This window comes from Phocoena phocoena, chromosome 10 (genome assembly GCF_963924675.1).
Source record: "Phocoena phocoena chromosome 10, mPhoPho1.1, whole genome shotgun sequence".
Taxonomy (NCBI): Eukaryota; Metazoa; Chordata; class Mammalia; order Artiodactyla; family Phocoenidae; genus Phocoena; species Phocoena phocoena.
Genome location: NC_089228.1, coordinates 74747410 through 74760356, shown reverse-complemented (window position 1 = coordinate 74760356; position 12947 = coordinate 74747410). Strand labels below are relative to the sequence as shown.

The 12947-nt window shown below is 48.4% G+C and overlaps 1 protein-coding gene across 5 annotated transcripts in view; it reads right to left on the bottom strand.

Moving 5' to 3' along the window:
• Window positions 1-12947, bottom strand: part of RUNX2 (RUNX family transcription factor 2) — a 209049-nt gene that overhangs the window by 118689 nt on the left and 77413 nt on the right. For 3 of the 5 annotated variants that reach the window (XM_065886427.1, XM_065886428.1, XM_065886429.1), the window contains one exon: window positions 3393-3757. In XM_065886427.1, coding sequence (XP_065742499.1) covers window positions 3393-3757 — 365 coding nt within the window. Of the gene's footprint in view, window positions 1-3392; window positions 3774-12947 lie in introns of those variants that run through there. The other 2 variants (XM_065886430.1, XM_065886431.1) reach the window with 2 other exon arrangements.

Sequence of the window (12947 nt, the reverse complement as noted above, 5' to 3'; positions counted from 1 at the left end):
GTGAGATACACCTGAGAGAAAGGTTAAAAATATTTATTTCCATTTCCTTGACACCTGGGAGCACTGAACATTTCAAAACTGCAGAACTTTGTTAAAAATATAACTCTAATAAACAGCTTGGTGTATTTTAAAGTATACAAGTTGTTTTTGCACTTTTACATGTCAGAGTATAAATGCATTAACTACTTTCGTATAATCCTAAAACAAGATCAGATGAACAGCTCTAATACATGACATGTCTCAATACAATACATTGCCAATATCATTCTGAAGTGCTGTTTTAAGTTAACGTATCACAACACAGTCTACTGAATGCATTTCTGATTCTCTACCTTGCCGAGCTCAGTGTCACGGACATAAAATGTGAGCTCAATAAATACTATATTGATTCGAATACCAGACTTCTCAACAATTAAGTCCTGTGTTAAATATATCTACCTGTCTGCTATCTACCTAACAACATTATAATTTACTGTGTACATAGCTCTAAATATGACAGCCAAATTGCTGTCACCACTTTTAAAACTGAGACTTCTTCATATTACTTCTTCTTTGCACATGTATTTGATTATGTTGCAAGAGTCTAGAAAGTCTACAGCTCACAGGCTTTTATCTTGAAAGTAAGGTAAAAAGAGGTTGTTTTTACTAACATTCAGATGAAAACAAAAAGATTATTGTCAAAATCTGGATGTTCCAAATATCTACACATGTTTTCAACAGAGACAAAACTTCTATACTGAGTGGCTCTCAGCTGTCGCCCGCTATCTGAATTTTGTTAAACACAGGTAAGGGGGTGGGAAAACATGAAAGTCAAGTTTTTGGTTAACTCAATTTAACTTTCAATTAATCTGAATTAAAACATTCAATTTAATATGGCCGTGTGTTATCTATGGTCTTGTTTACTGGTTAAAAGTAAACAATCTGTAATTAAAAATAAGTATGATGAATGGCAGAGAAAACTATTTTTAAAATAATTTTAAAAGGGTGGTAGTGAGAAAACCTGAAGATAGACAAATTATCTGAGAATAGCTTTAACTAAATTGTATTCTATCTTTATGCCAAAAACATCCTTTCTATCCAAAATATTAACGCTCAGAATCAATTCAGCACCACATATGTTAGAGTATAGTTCAAGACAATTATACCTTAAACGTGTTTAGCAGGATAAACGGAATGTAGAACATCAGACATCTAAATGACATATTTTAAAAATGTAGGCACCTATCCTTAATTTTTTCATACCCTAACTTGTGGCATTTTATATATAAAATATCTATTTATTTGTATTATTTGCTGTTTTCATCCAGTGTTTTTTTTTTTTTGTTTGTGTCTTAAGGGGTTGGGGGGGCGTGGAAGCAAATTTCCGCTCTCACATAAGGCCAAGTAGAAAATTCTGGGCCCTTGGAGGATGAATTGTAAAAGATATCTCTCATGTGAAAATCCAAATTTCTACGATTCGCCTATACTCTGAGCTTTTCTTATTTCAAGGAAGAAAAGCTTAACCTACAAAATGGGTGGTTTATAAAAGGAGAAATGGGACGGTTAAAACACACACACATCTCTTGAGCCAGCTACAAAATGAAACTTGCCCCAGAATGCAACATCCCCTTTCCATAACAATTCGTTCGATTTCTGTTCTGATACAAGACACAGCGAGATAACCAGCTCTAATTGACCTGGACTCCTCTTTCTTTCCACGCCACCCACGCACGGAATCTGAATTGGTGCGCGTGGGGAGGGGGTGGTCAACAACCGGGAACTGCCAGTGGCCCGTGGGAGTTTGGCCCCAGGGTCCACAAGGGAGGAACTGGCAGGATTCCTCTCTTCCCCCCCTCCCCCCAAGGCCTGGCTAACCCTGCTCTCCACAATCCCAGAACCCAGGGGACCCAGGCCCACCTTCGCGGGTTCAGAGGCTAAACAGGGCCGGAAGCATCTTCCTGGGAGCGCTCTCGTCCCTGTCTGGCTCACCGCCCCCTCCATCCCAGGCGCCTAGTCCCGAGAGGGAGCACGGCCCGGGACCCCATCTCCCCAGCAACCTGGGACGCTCCCGGCCCTGCGGGCTCCGCGAGGGGACGAGGGCTGCCCGAGGGATCCCGATTGCCTTACGGAGAGACTCCGGACCCTACACCCTCAACCTGCGGAGCCGCTGCCCGCGACTCCGGCTGCTGAGACCCGCCCTCAAACTAACGGGCCGGGAGGGCGGAGGAGGCCGCGAGGCGCGCGCAGGGCGCTCTCCAGCCCGGGAGTCACTCCCTCGGCGCCCAGGCCACGGGCCCGAGCCTCCCACGACCTCTCAGAAACGGGAGGGACCTTTGGGGTCTGAGTCCTTAAAAGTAAGAATAAGGCGAATCGCACAATATCACCTCAGTTTTCAAGGCGGGCGAGCCGAAGGCATTTCACAGGTTTCCCTTCTCCCTCCCGGGCGCAGCGAGGCGGAGAGCGGGTCCGGGGGGAAGAGGCGGCCGGAGCCCCCGCCCCCTCCACTGGCCCGCGCCGCCTTGCACTTGAGGGTCCGGCGCCGGGGACTCCCGGGCTCCCCCGCCTCCGGGCGCGCGGCGACCCCTGCAGCCCCGCCTTCCTCCCGGTAGCGGGAAGGGGCGCGGGTCTGCAGACGGAGAAAACGCCCCCGTCCTGTCTGCCCCTCACTGGCTCCCTGAGTCCCTAGGTTCGCCCGGGACCCTCTCGGATACTGATAATGCGGCCCACGCGCCGCAGCCAGCAGCCGGCACGCGGCGCCCCGCCCCGGGCGCAAACGCCCGGCGCCGGCACCCCACCAACACCGGCCCCCGAGTCCGGGAGGGGCCGGAGCCGCCGAGGCGCAAGCGGGTCAGAGAAGGGGGCGCCGAGACGGGCGGAGGGCGTTCGGTTGGGAAGGGAAGAGCGCGGAATCCCAGGGAGGGGCGGCGCGGCGGCCCGCGGTGCGGGCCCGGCCGGGATGCCGGGGAAGGGGACGCGGGAGTCTCGGGGGAGAACGCCGGGGATCCTCGCTCTTGGGGAGTGGGGGCGGGGTGGAGCACGTCCCGACGGCGCCGCCGAGAGTGGGCACCTGGGGGCTCCTGGGGGAGGGGAGACCGCTCAGAGGAGTGGGTCGGGAAGTTGGCCGGAAGGCTCCAGGGGTGATGAACGGATAAAGGGGACAAGGGCTGAAGTGCTGGCTACGGGCACAGGTGGGAGAGGGAAGGATCTGCGCGGGGTCACTAAGCCCCGAGCCCGCTGTGGGATCCGGAGGAAGAGGGCCACACGGGGGTCCCTCGGGTCAGAGCCACCGAGGTAGGAGCCTTGGAGGCCGTCCGAGTCAGGGGCCCGGCCCCCGTGGGCTTGGAAACGCCGGCGGGCAGGTCCAGCAGCGCCCGGCCGGGGGCGGGGAGCGGGGGGCGGCCGCAGCTTCTTACCTTGAAGGCCACGGGCAGGGTCTTGTTGCAACGCCAGTGCGAGGGCAGCACGGAGCACAGGAAGTTGGGGCTGTCGGTGCGGACGAGTTCAGCCGGGTGGTCAGCGATGATCTCCACCATGGTGCGGTTGTCGTGCGGCGGCCGCAACCGGGGCACCGCGGCCGCCGCGGCCGCCGCCGCCGCCGCTGCCGCCGCCGCCGCCTCCTGCTGCTGCTGCTGCTGTTGCTGCTGCTGCTGTTGCTGCTGCTGCTGCTGTTGCTGCTGCTGCTGCTGCTGTTGCGCAGCCACCACCGGGCTCACGTCGCTCATCTTGCCGGGCTGCAGGCTGCTGGAGGGGGGGCTGAAGCGCCGGCTGGTGCTCGGATCTACGGGAATACGCATCACAACAGCCACAAGTTAGCGAAGTGGCCGGGGGAGGGGGAGGAGGGTGGAAATGAGGGGCGAGGAGGAGGAAATTGGGGGGGTGGAGGCGAGACGGGGGAAAGGGGCTGGAGGTGATGGGGCTGAGGAGGTGAGAAATCAAGTTCGATGAAGCCGACTGCCGGGCGGAGTCTGACGGGAGCCAGAGGTGGCGGTGCGGAGCAATCGGGTTGGCGGGTGGGGAGACCCGGGAGGCGCAGATCTTGCCGGAGCCTTTGGAACACCCGGGGTGGCAGCTGCGAACGGGCACCGGGATGTGTTTGGCCCGGGAAGGCGGGAGGCTTCAGTTTGCAGCAGCTTGTAGTGGGGTCCCGTGGGGCACCGCGTCCTGGGTGCGCTGGCGCCCCCTCCCAGTTCGAGTCCGGCGGTGGGGCCGAGTGGGTTCAGCAGTCCAGCCCCGAGGCCAGCATCGCCGCGCGCTGCCCGCCACCGCCGCTCCGCGCCGCGCGCTGCTGCCCAGCTGCAGGCGTCCGCGCCGCCGCCCGCCCGCCCGCGCCGCTGCCGCCGCCGCCGCCTCCTCCGCGGCGGCCGCCGCTCCCCCCGCGCCGGCTGCACACTCAGATTCCTCCCGCGGCGGCTGCCAGCCCGGCTCCCCGGCTCGGCTCCTTCCTTTCCCTTCTCCTCTTCTCGCCCTCTCACCGCCACCTCCTCGCATCCACTCTCTCCTGCTCTTTGCAAAGCACCCCTGACCCTCGTGCTTCGAGGTGCCAGGAGGTAAGTCGCGGGCAGCGGATCTCGGGGCAACGGATCTCGAGCCTGCGAATCGCAGCCGCTGCCGCCGCCCGCCGGCCGCGAGAAGGAGCCCCCGGGGCGCCGCGCGCAGCTTCGGAAGCCGAGAGAGGCGGCCCCGGTCTACGGGGATCTCGCCTGGTCGCGTCCTCTTGCTTCTCGCCTCCTCCCCCCAAGACAAGGAACCCCCTCTTGGTCGGAGGAGGTTGAAGCTGAGACGCCAGAGAGCCGCCGGCTGATCTGACTGTCGTTATTTTTCGTTGTAACTTCAGGAGAGGAGGAAGGAAAATTCTTGAGCGTCTGTGCTGACTTCTCAGCTCTCTTCACCCTTCCCCCACCCTACCCCCCCTCCACCTCTGTCGGAGCGGCTCCCGAGGGAAAAAAAGATTTTGCAGGGTTTGGGTGGGGTTTTTTTGTTTTGTTTTGTTTTTGTTTTTTACTTAAGTGACACAAAAAATTGGGATGGAGGGGACACTTGTCAAAATACTTTTCAGAAACTCAAGTGGGTGGCTGGACACTTTTTTCTTCTATATTCAGACTTGTCGTTCCTAGAGAACAAGGGTGAGTTTTTTAAAGACTGGAAAACTGTCAGCTTGATGATTAAAGTAAGTTGCAAAAACCCTCGCTGGGGGAAAACCCCAGCAGTTTTCCATGAATCTCAATCTTTTATTGTCTATTTTGCATCTAAAACTAGGTCTAATGTCTTAACTTTCTCCCCCACCCCTCCCGGGGAAAAAAAATAAAACTACAAAATAAAATATTCAAAATGCTTCAATGGCTATTTATTTATGTATTTATTTCCCAATGTGGGTTTAAAAAGCGACTTTGGATCCCCAAAAAAGTTGTGGTCGAGAGGATGAAGGAGCGCAGGAAAAAACGGCAGTTTTACCTAAAATGTGGTTTTTGGAGGCTGGGATTTCTAATGATTAGGTTTTTGTGGTTTATATAGACACGACTCTGGCTAAGGCGATCATTACGCTGATGAGAGTCAGAAGCACGTGGGTGTCTCCGACCAGCCTCAAACTCTGAGCCTTCAAAACAAAACAATGTGGGGCGCCCGCAGAAGCCGGGAAATCCGCTTGAGGCTATTGCACCCCTAAGAAGGGGGCACCGGGCCGTTTCCCCTCCTCGTAGTGTACTGCTACGTTCCTTGCTGTCAATCTCCTTTAAACCTCGCAAAGCCTGAAAACTTGTCTGCAAAAAGAATCATCGGTTGCCAAAGTTTCAAAGATTCCTAACAGCGTAGCTGACACTAGACAGTAATAAGTGATTTTATAAAAGAAATGAAGTTACAGTGCCTCCTCTTCGGAGTATTCAGGAAGAAACATAGTTGAGTCATCACTCATCGCCCCCCCCCCATTTTACTTAAATCAATCCACGTACCCACTAATCGGCATTTTTATTGCTCAGCGCAAACGCCTCTCTCACCCCGGTAGCGACCTGCCACGACTCTCCCGCTTTTTAAAGCGTCGCTTCCACTAGCCCAGCGGGCACTTGGGGGTCTGCGCCTTTGAAGGGGCCTGGAGAGCGTTGGGGGTGCGGAAGAGGGGACCTGGTGTCTGTCAAGGTCTCTGGAGCCTATTTCAAGCGCAAGATGAACTTGGAGAGCTGTAGTTGAGTGGCTTGGGGACCAGGATTGCCCTCTAAATAGATGCTCCCTCGACTGAGGGGCCTCCAGCCGTGCGAGCGGAGGTGGGGCGGGGTGGCTCGGCGAGCGCCCTCGCGGGGGTAAGGATGCGGTCCAGGGGACACTGCTCTTTCCTCTTTGGGGCTTTAGTTTTACCTTCCCTTTCCCCATCCACAACTCCACGCGTCCCTCGTCCGGCTTTCCCTTCCCCAGTTTTCTCCCCCACGTTCCCGCCTCTCCCCAGAAATCCCCCCGCAGACGCGAGCCTCCTCGCCGCGCCCCTCCCGCCTCCTCGGCCTTCCCACGACCGCCTGCCACCCTGGATGACTCATTCTGCATCATCCGCTGGGACACCCCCTGCCCAACCTACTCCTCGCCGCGGCCCACTGGCCTCGGAGCCCGGGCGCCCCCGGCCTGCGAGGAGGACCCACTTATCCCGACGGACTTGATGCGCAGCGAGGAACGGAGCTGCCTCCTGCGCCTGTGATTTTTAATTATCTTTTCGGTCACAGGGGAGAGCTCTAACCCCGGGCACTGCCGCGCTGCCGGCGCGCGCCAGGGTCGCGTCTTCCCAACCTCACGCGGCCGACCAGCCAAGGGAAGCCAGGCTTACCCTTCCAAAAAAAAAAAAAAGAGAGAGAGACCGGACTGCCCGCGTTAGTTTCCTACCTTACACCCCCGCCCCGCCACTTAGTCACATGTACCGGAGCACACACGCCTCACACATCCCCACACTGACACATAAATACACATACACAGCTCTCACACACAAGGCTTTTTTTTTTTTTTTTTTTGCCTTTTAACGAGACAGTTTTATTTCGGGCGCCTTGCACCTCAGTCTATCAAAGATCTCTGACTTTTTTTTGTTGCGTTTTTGAACGTGTAGGGGCTGCAAAGGAGGAGAGAAGTTACCGGAAGCTGATTATTTCTGTGGTCAAAGGGAGATAAAAATTCAGTAACTAACATAGTCGGTGTTATGCCGCCTTCTTTGGAGTTGTCCTTCTCCCTGGAAATCCACAGAACCGGGAACTACCAGAAAATGTGTTGCTCAGTAACAGTCAATATTTCAAACATGGGCGACCAGACGGGCTTTTTTGAATAAGAACTTCTAGGGCAGTTGAACTTAAGTAACCATCATGGGGGCTTTTCCTTCCTCTTTCTTTCTCCATTGCAGTTTTGTCCGTTCTTTGTTTTACTTGGTGGATAGCAAAATATGCAGGCCTCAGTGTTTGGGTGCTTTGACTGGGGATTTTAAGGGCTATTTAATCAATGGTGAATTATTTATTTTAATTAATCATATCCGGTAATTCAGCTTTATAGCCATCCTTGGACATCCTCCCTCCATTTCACATTTCAGTGGAGCTAATATAAGCAACTCTTGGAAGTTACTAGTCTTGGATTCCTTAAAATATCCTACAGTTATTTATAATGGGGAAATGAAATTTTCCACCGAATACCCTAACAACGTTTCAGGTACCTGGCACAGCGGATTTTCAGTCTCCTTTCAAAAATATCCTCTTGCTGAACATTCACACTTTCAGCTGGAGCTGACGGAGCCTGGAACTGATGATGTCTTGGCTCAGAGTGTTATACTTAAAGGAAGAAAACATTTTTACAGACCCCTAAACTGAACCTCTCCTGGTAATAGTAGGCACAGAGGGAAACTGTGAAATTTTACATGTGTGTATTTTGTGCTATAGTTTGTATGATCTCACTCTTGGGCTTAGATTTTTTTTTTTTTCTACCCTGAAATGTTCAGAACAAATCACCCAAAAGACTTCTCTTCAGAAGCATGCCTCTTTTCTGTTGTACGTTATGGCATTAAAACACGCACACACACACACACACGTTTTTCTGAACATGTGCCTATTCCGGAAAATATAAGCATTAATTTTCCCCTCCATCTCCTTTAACGTTTAATATAACTGTTTAGTAACAACACCTGGAAATTCTGACTTTCCAGACAAAGAAAATGAGATGTGAAACGGTCAAGTTATTTATCGAGTCAAAGAACTGAACTCCCAAAACCAAGACCAGAATCCGTGCTGCTTTCATTCAGGTTTCATCTTCTAACCACTAAATTATTTTATATATACTTTTTTCTTCATGAAAAGTGAAAAAGTCACTGTGAAACTGTAAAACAGTTTTCGATGGGCCAGCTAATAAAGTGGGACAACCTTTCAGACATGCAGTAAAAAATAATGGACATATCGATGATTGCTAAAGTTTTGAATGGTTGTATGGGAAAACTTTATAAATAGAACCATCTTTAGAGAGTTTTCCTTTGAACCGTAATTGAGTGAAAGTCACCCAGCCCTTGTAGAAGTAGCACTGCCAGTAGACCAGGTGTTGTCACACTACAGCCCACAGGCCAAATCTCGCCTGATGCCTATTTTTGTATAACCCACAAGTTAAGGATGGTTTTTGCATTTTCAAATAGTTGGGAAAAAATTAAGAGAAGAATAATATTCATGACACATGAATCTGATGTAAATTCAAATGTCAGTGTCCACAAAGTTCTATTGGAACACGGCTTTATTCATTTAATTATGTATCGTCTGTAGCTGCCTTTGCCTAAGAGAGCAGAATTGTGTAGTTGTGAAAAGGACTGCATGGTCTGCAAAGCCTAAAATATTTAATATCTGGGGTTTTTTTAAACAGAAAAAGTTTGCCAATCCCTGCCCTGAAGAGAAAATGATGCAGGATTCTGGTGGAATGGATCAGCAGAAAGAAGTAGCTATTTCAGAAGATGGAAGAATTGAGTGTTTATAAGGTCCAAATTGGTTCTTTAAAAGTGAAAATTTTTTCATTTAACTTATTCTTTTCTGTATAAAATGTTAATCAGTTAGACTAGTATTTTTCACTTAATCATTTTAGATGGGCCAAAATAAAAATCAGAGAATGAGAAGTTAGTGCGTTTGCATGAGCTCTTTAAGCACCGTTGTCTTACACATCTCTATATGTCAGCATCTGCCAGTATCCTTCACAGTGAGAGCACATTAACTGCATAGATGAGAAAAGAGTAAAGAAACTTCCATGTAGTCTGAACATGAAAAAAAATACGTATGGCTTGCACAGGTTTATTCTATGTGCTCTACAAATGATTACACAAGAAACGTAAATGAACTTACCAAGAATTTTCTGGTATGCAAGATTTTCACAAGTCCTATATATACTTTTAAGATAGTTAGCTTAATAACTTAAGTGATCCCAAAACTTTCTGACATATTTTTTTCATTTTAATTCTTTATACAGTTCAATACTGTATGATTTGTTGTAAGCTCTCTCAATGTTTCCCTTTGTCAATGGACCTATAATAATTTGCATGGCTGTAACAAGGGGTGAATGTTTGTAGTTAGAGGGCTTAGCATCATAAACCTTTCCTTGTTGTTCCAGTTAGCATTCCCATGGACCATTTTCAGGTATTTATAAGAGAGTACAGCATTGTCATAAAAAGGCTGACGCTCGCCATATCATTTCCACATTGATGGAGCACCTGTCTAATTGTACTTCAGGAACGACGCTGACTAGAGTGGCACATGTGTTTGACGGTAATATCAACTTACTAAATGACACCGTTTTTACCTCAGGCGACCAATATAATTTCTAAAAATCTCATTTATTACCCAGGAGTCAGAGAAATAAAACTCATCTTCTTAAATCAGCCCTTTGGTATTTTGGTGTTGGTAATTGTCCTATGTGGGTGGCAGTGATCTCCGAGAGGTAGTGCAATATTATATGTAAAAGTTTACAAATGTCTGTGATGAAGCATCTAAGAACACCCTAAAAGGAAGTAATAATTTAACTTCTGTAGTAATTTAACCATTCTTTATTGATGTCCTTGCATTTTACTTTCAAGGCACCAAGGCAGGTTGCTATCCAATTCTAATCCCACTGCCCACGGTTCTACAGTTTCACTCTAGACTTTGGGACGGTGGCCTGAACCATTTGTCTGCTCTCTCCAACTTGCCTTCAGGGTGAGAAACATAAATCATAGTAGTCTTAGTCCAAATAACAAAGTACAAAACCAGCATTTGCGCAGTCTGAGAAATTTGAATTACCAACTAGAAAGGCAGAAAAAATAGAAGAGGGAAAAAAGAACAGAACAGCAATAATCCAACTTGGTTCTCTTAGCTGCAATCCTAGGGGATGCCAGTTCTGGGTCACCATCCTGAGTGTTTTATTCCTCTGTATTTCATATTCAGAAACTCTTCCTCCAGTGTTTGCCCCCAGGATTTCCTGAACTAGACTTTTCTCAGAGAAAGCACTTTCTTTTTCCCATCTAGCCATAATCAAGTTCTATACGCAATGTTTCTTTTATCTTTTTTAACCTCAGATGAATTATCTGAATTATCTTTTTGTTGGGCAAGATCTGTTAATCACACTCCTATAAGTCACAATTTTTCCCCAGATCATTTTCTTCCCTAGAGGAGCCGGTTATCAGCTTATTACCTCTCATGTCCATATTCGTCTTTTTACCTGCTCTGTGAAAATGGATCTGGGCCCTTTAAATATTTCTCCTTACCAGCTGGCATTGACATTTTGTCAGTAGGGGGCATTGGAGAAACGTTACAGAGGGAAAAGGATTTGCTTCCTGGTTCCCTTGTGCTCAACAGGGCAGGTTGCTACAGCCCTTCAAGTGTAGCTTCTCTAGCTCCTAATTTTTCCAGCACACACTCCAGCAGTTTCCCCAGGGCCCAGCTGCTGCAGCAAAGTTGGTTTCTCCAGTGCCAGGCTCCTGCTGTGCACAGCCAGCCGCCACCAGCACCCAGCATTTTCCCCCAGCACCCTCCACCTTTGACTTTTATAGCAATGTGTTTCTGGTAAGTCACCTACTTGGGAACAGCTTTCCCTAGCAGCCTAGAGGGCAGATTGCCAGCAAGTTCCACCAGTGCGACTTCTCTACCATCCAGGGAGTCAAAGCCGTGCTCTCCCAATAAGATCTGTATCTCAGCCCAGGGGGAGGAAAGAAGGGGACTCTTTCTTGGTTGCTCTGTTTCAGTCCTGAGGATAGTGGATGCTCTTATTCTTATAGTCTATAGAGTTCTCTTGACTTCTTTCTAGCCAATTCTTTGTTACTCCAATCCATTTTTATAGGCCACAATTATATCAAACTTTCCTGGTTCAAATTACTGTGTGGTCTGCCTTTCCTCATTGTTCCCAGACTGATATTACAAGGGTTTAAAATTTTCTGGCCCCCATGATGTCCTTGTTCAGTGTTTTCCATTTGTGGTCACACCTTTTGGGTCATTATAAGAAGAGCATTTCCAACATTACATCACATCTATTTGACTTATCTCTACCTGAGAAGTATGATAAATATATACTTAGAAGACATTGGGAATTCCCCTGGCAGTCCAGTGGCTAGGACTCAAGGCGCTTTCATTGCCAGGGCCTGGGTTCGAACCCTGGCTGGGGAACTAAGATCCCACAAGCCGCATGGCACAGCCAAAAAATAAAAAAAGAGGACAGCGAGTAGAGGTAAAATGGGTCAATATTCTCCCGCCCAGAGTCTCTTGACATCTGTCATTAAATCCCATAGTCCACACTTCAATTAAAATATACATAAATAAAATCACACACAAAAATTCCAGAGCTGCTCCATGCCTAGATCCAATAAAAAGCCAGAATCAGGGAAGGTGGATAGATATCTCGCAGGATCTGGAGAGCAAAATGCTACTGCCCAGGAAAGACAGGGAGCCGGATTAAGTGATGCTGCCTTATTGTACTTGAAGTCAGAGACTAGGTGATACTACGTTTCTACAGTAAAATAAACCAGAGAAACGCTGAATGAAACAAAATAAATAGACTTAGTACTGCCAATTTTCTCCCAGCTTTTAATATGCTATAGGTATCTTGAACCTCCACGGAAGAAACTAGAATATAGCATTTCCCAAATGTACTTAATTATTTCTTCTGAGCAGATTTAAGGTTCTTTGAAGTATTTTTAGAAAATCCACAGCTAAATCAAAGTGGAAAAAAATTGTTGGAACATTAAAGGGACTATCCTGTCTAGAAGGGAATATTGTAATGTAGTGGGGAAATAAAGTTGGCTAAGCTACTTATAGCTAGGTCACGGGGACCTTGGTACCATGATTCCTACCTTTGTACACATTTACAGGAGGGAGAGTGTTTAGGCTGCTTCTAGAAGCCTTGATCTTGGTGCTCATCCCACTATCCCAGCCCATTCACCCTTCTTGATCTGAACAGAAGAGTTGAATGGAAGCTTTTCTGGGCAGGGCCAGTAGGAGGGTGAGACAGAAGATCCTGCAAGGGCGGGGTCCCATCCTATCTTATTTTATTTTATTTTTTATTTTTTGGCCACACTACAGGGCATGTGGGATCTTAGTTCCCTGACCAGGGATCGAACCTGTGCCCCCTGCAGTGGGAGCATGGACTCTTAACCACTGGACCGCCAGGGAAGTTCCCATCCTATCTTTGTTTAAAGTTTTGATACTTTGCTAATCGTGGATCTTTTGGTATTAAATTTGATTTTTAAGAATACTGCATGAAAATATTCTTGAATAATGGGTTTCTTGGAACACCCTTAAATTTTGCACTCAAGGCCAGTGCCTCAATTCATTTCATCCTAATCCTGGCCCAGCTCTGTGGGGATGTGGAACTTACAGAGCAATTCCTGACCTCCCTGCTTTGTCACCATCTTTCCTTTTTTTAATATATTACTAAATGTAAATACAAATTGCAATAATTCCATATTCTCCCACAAAAGAACATACCTTATAACTTTCAGTACCTAACTGAGGTTTCAATAGCAGATA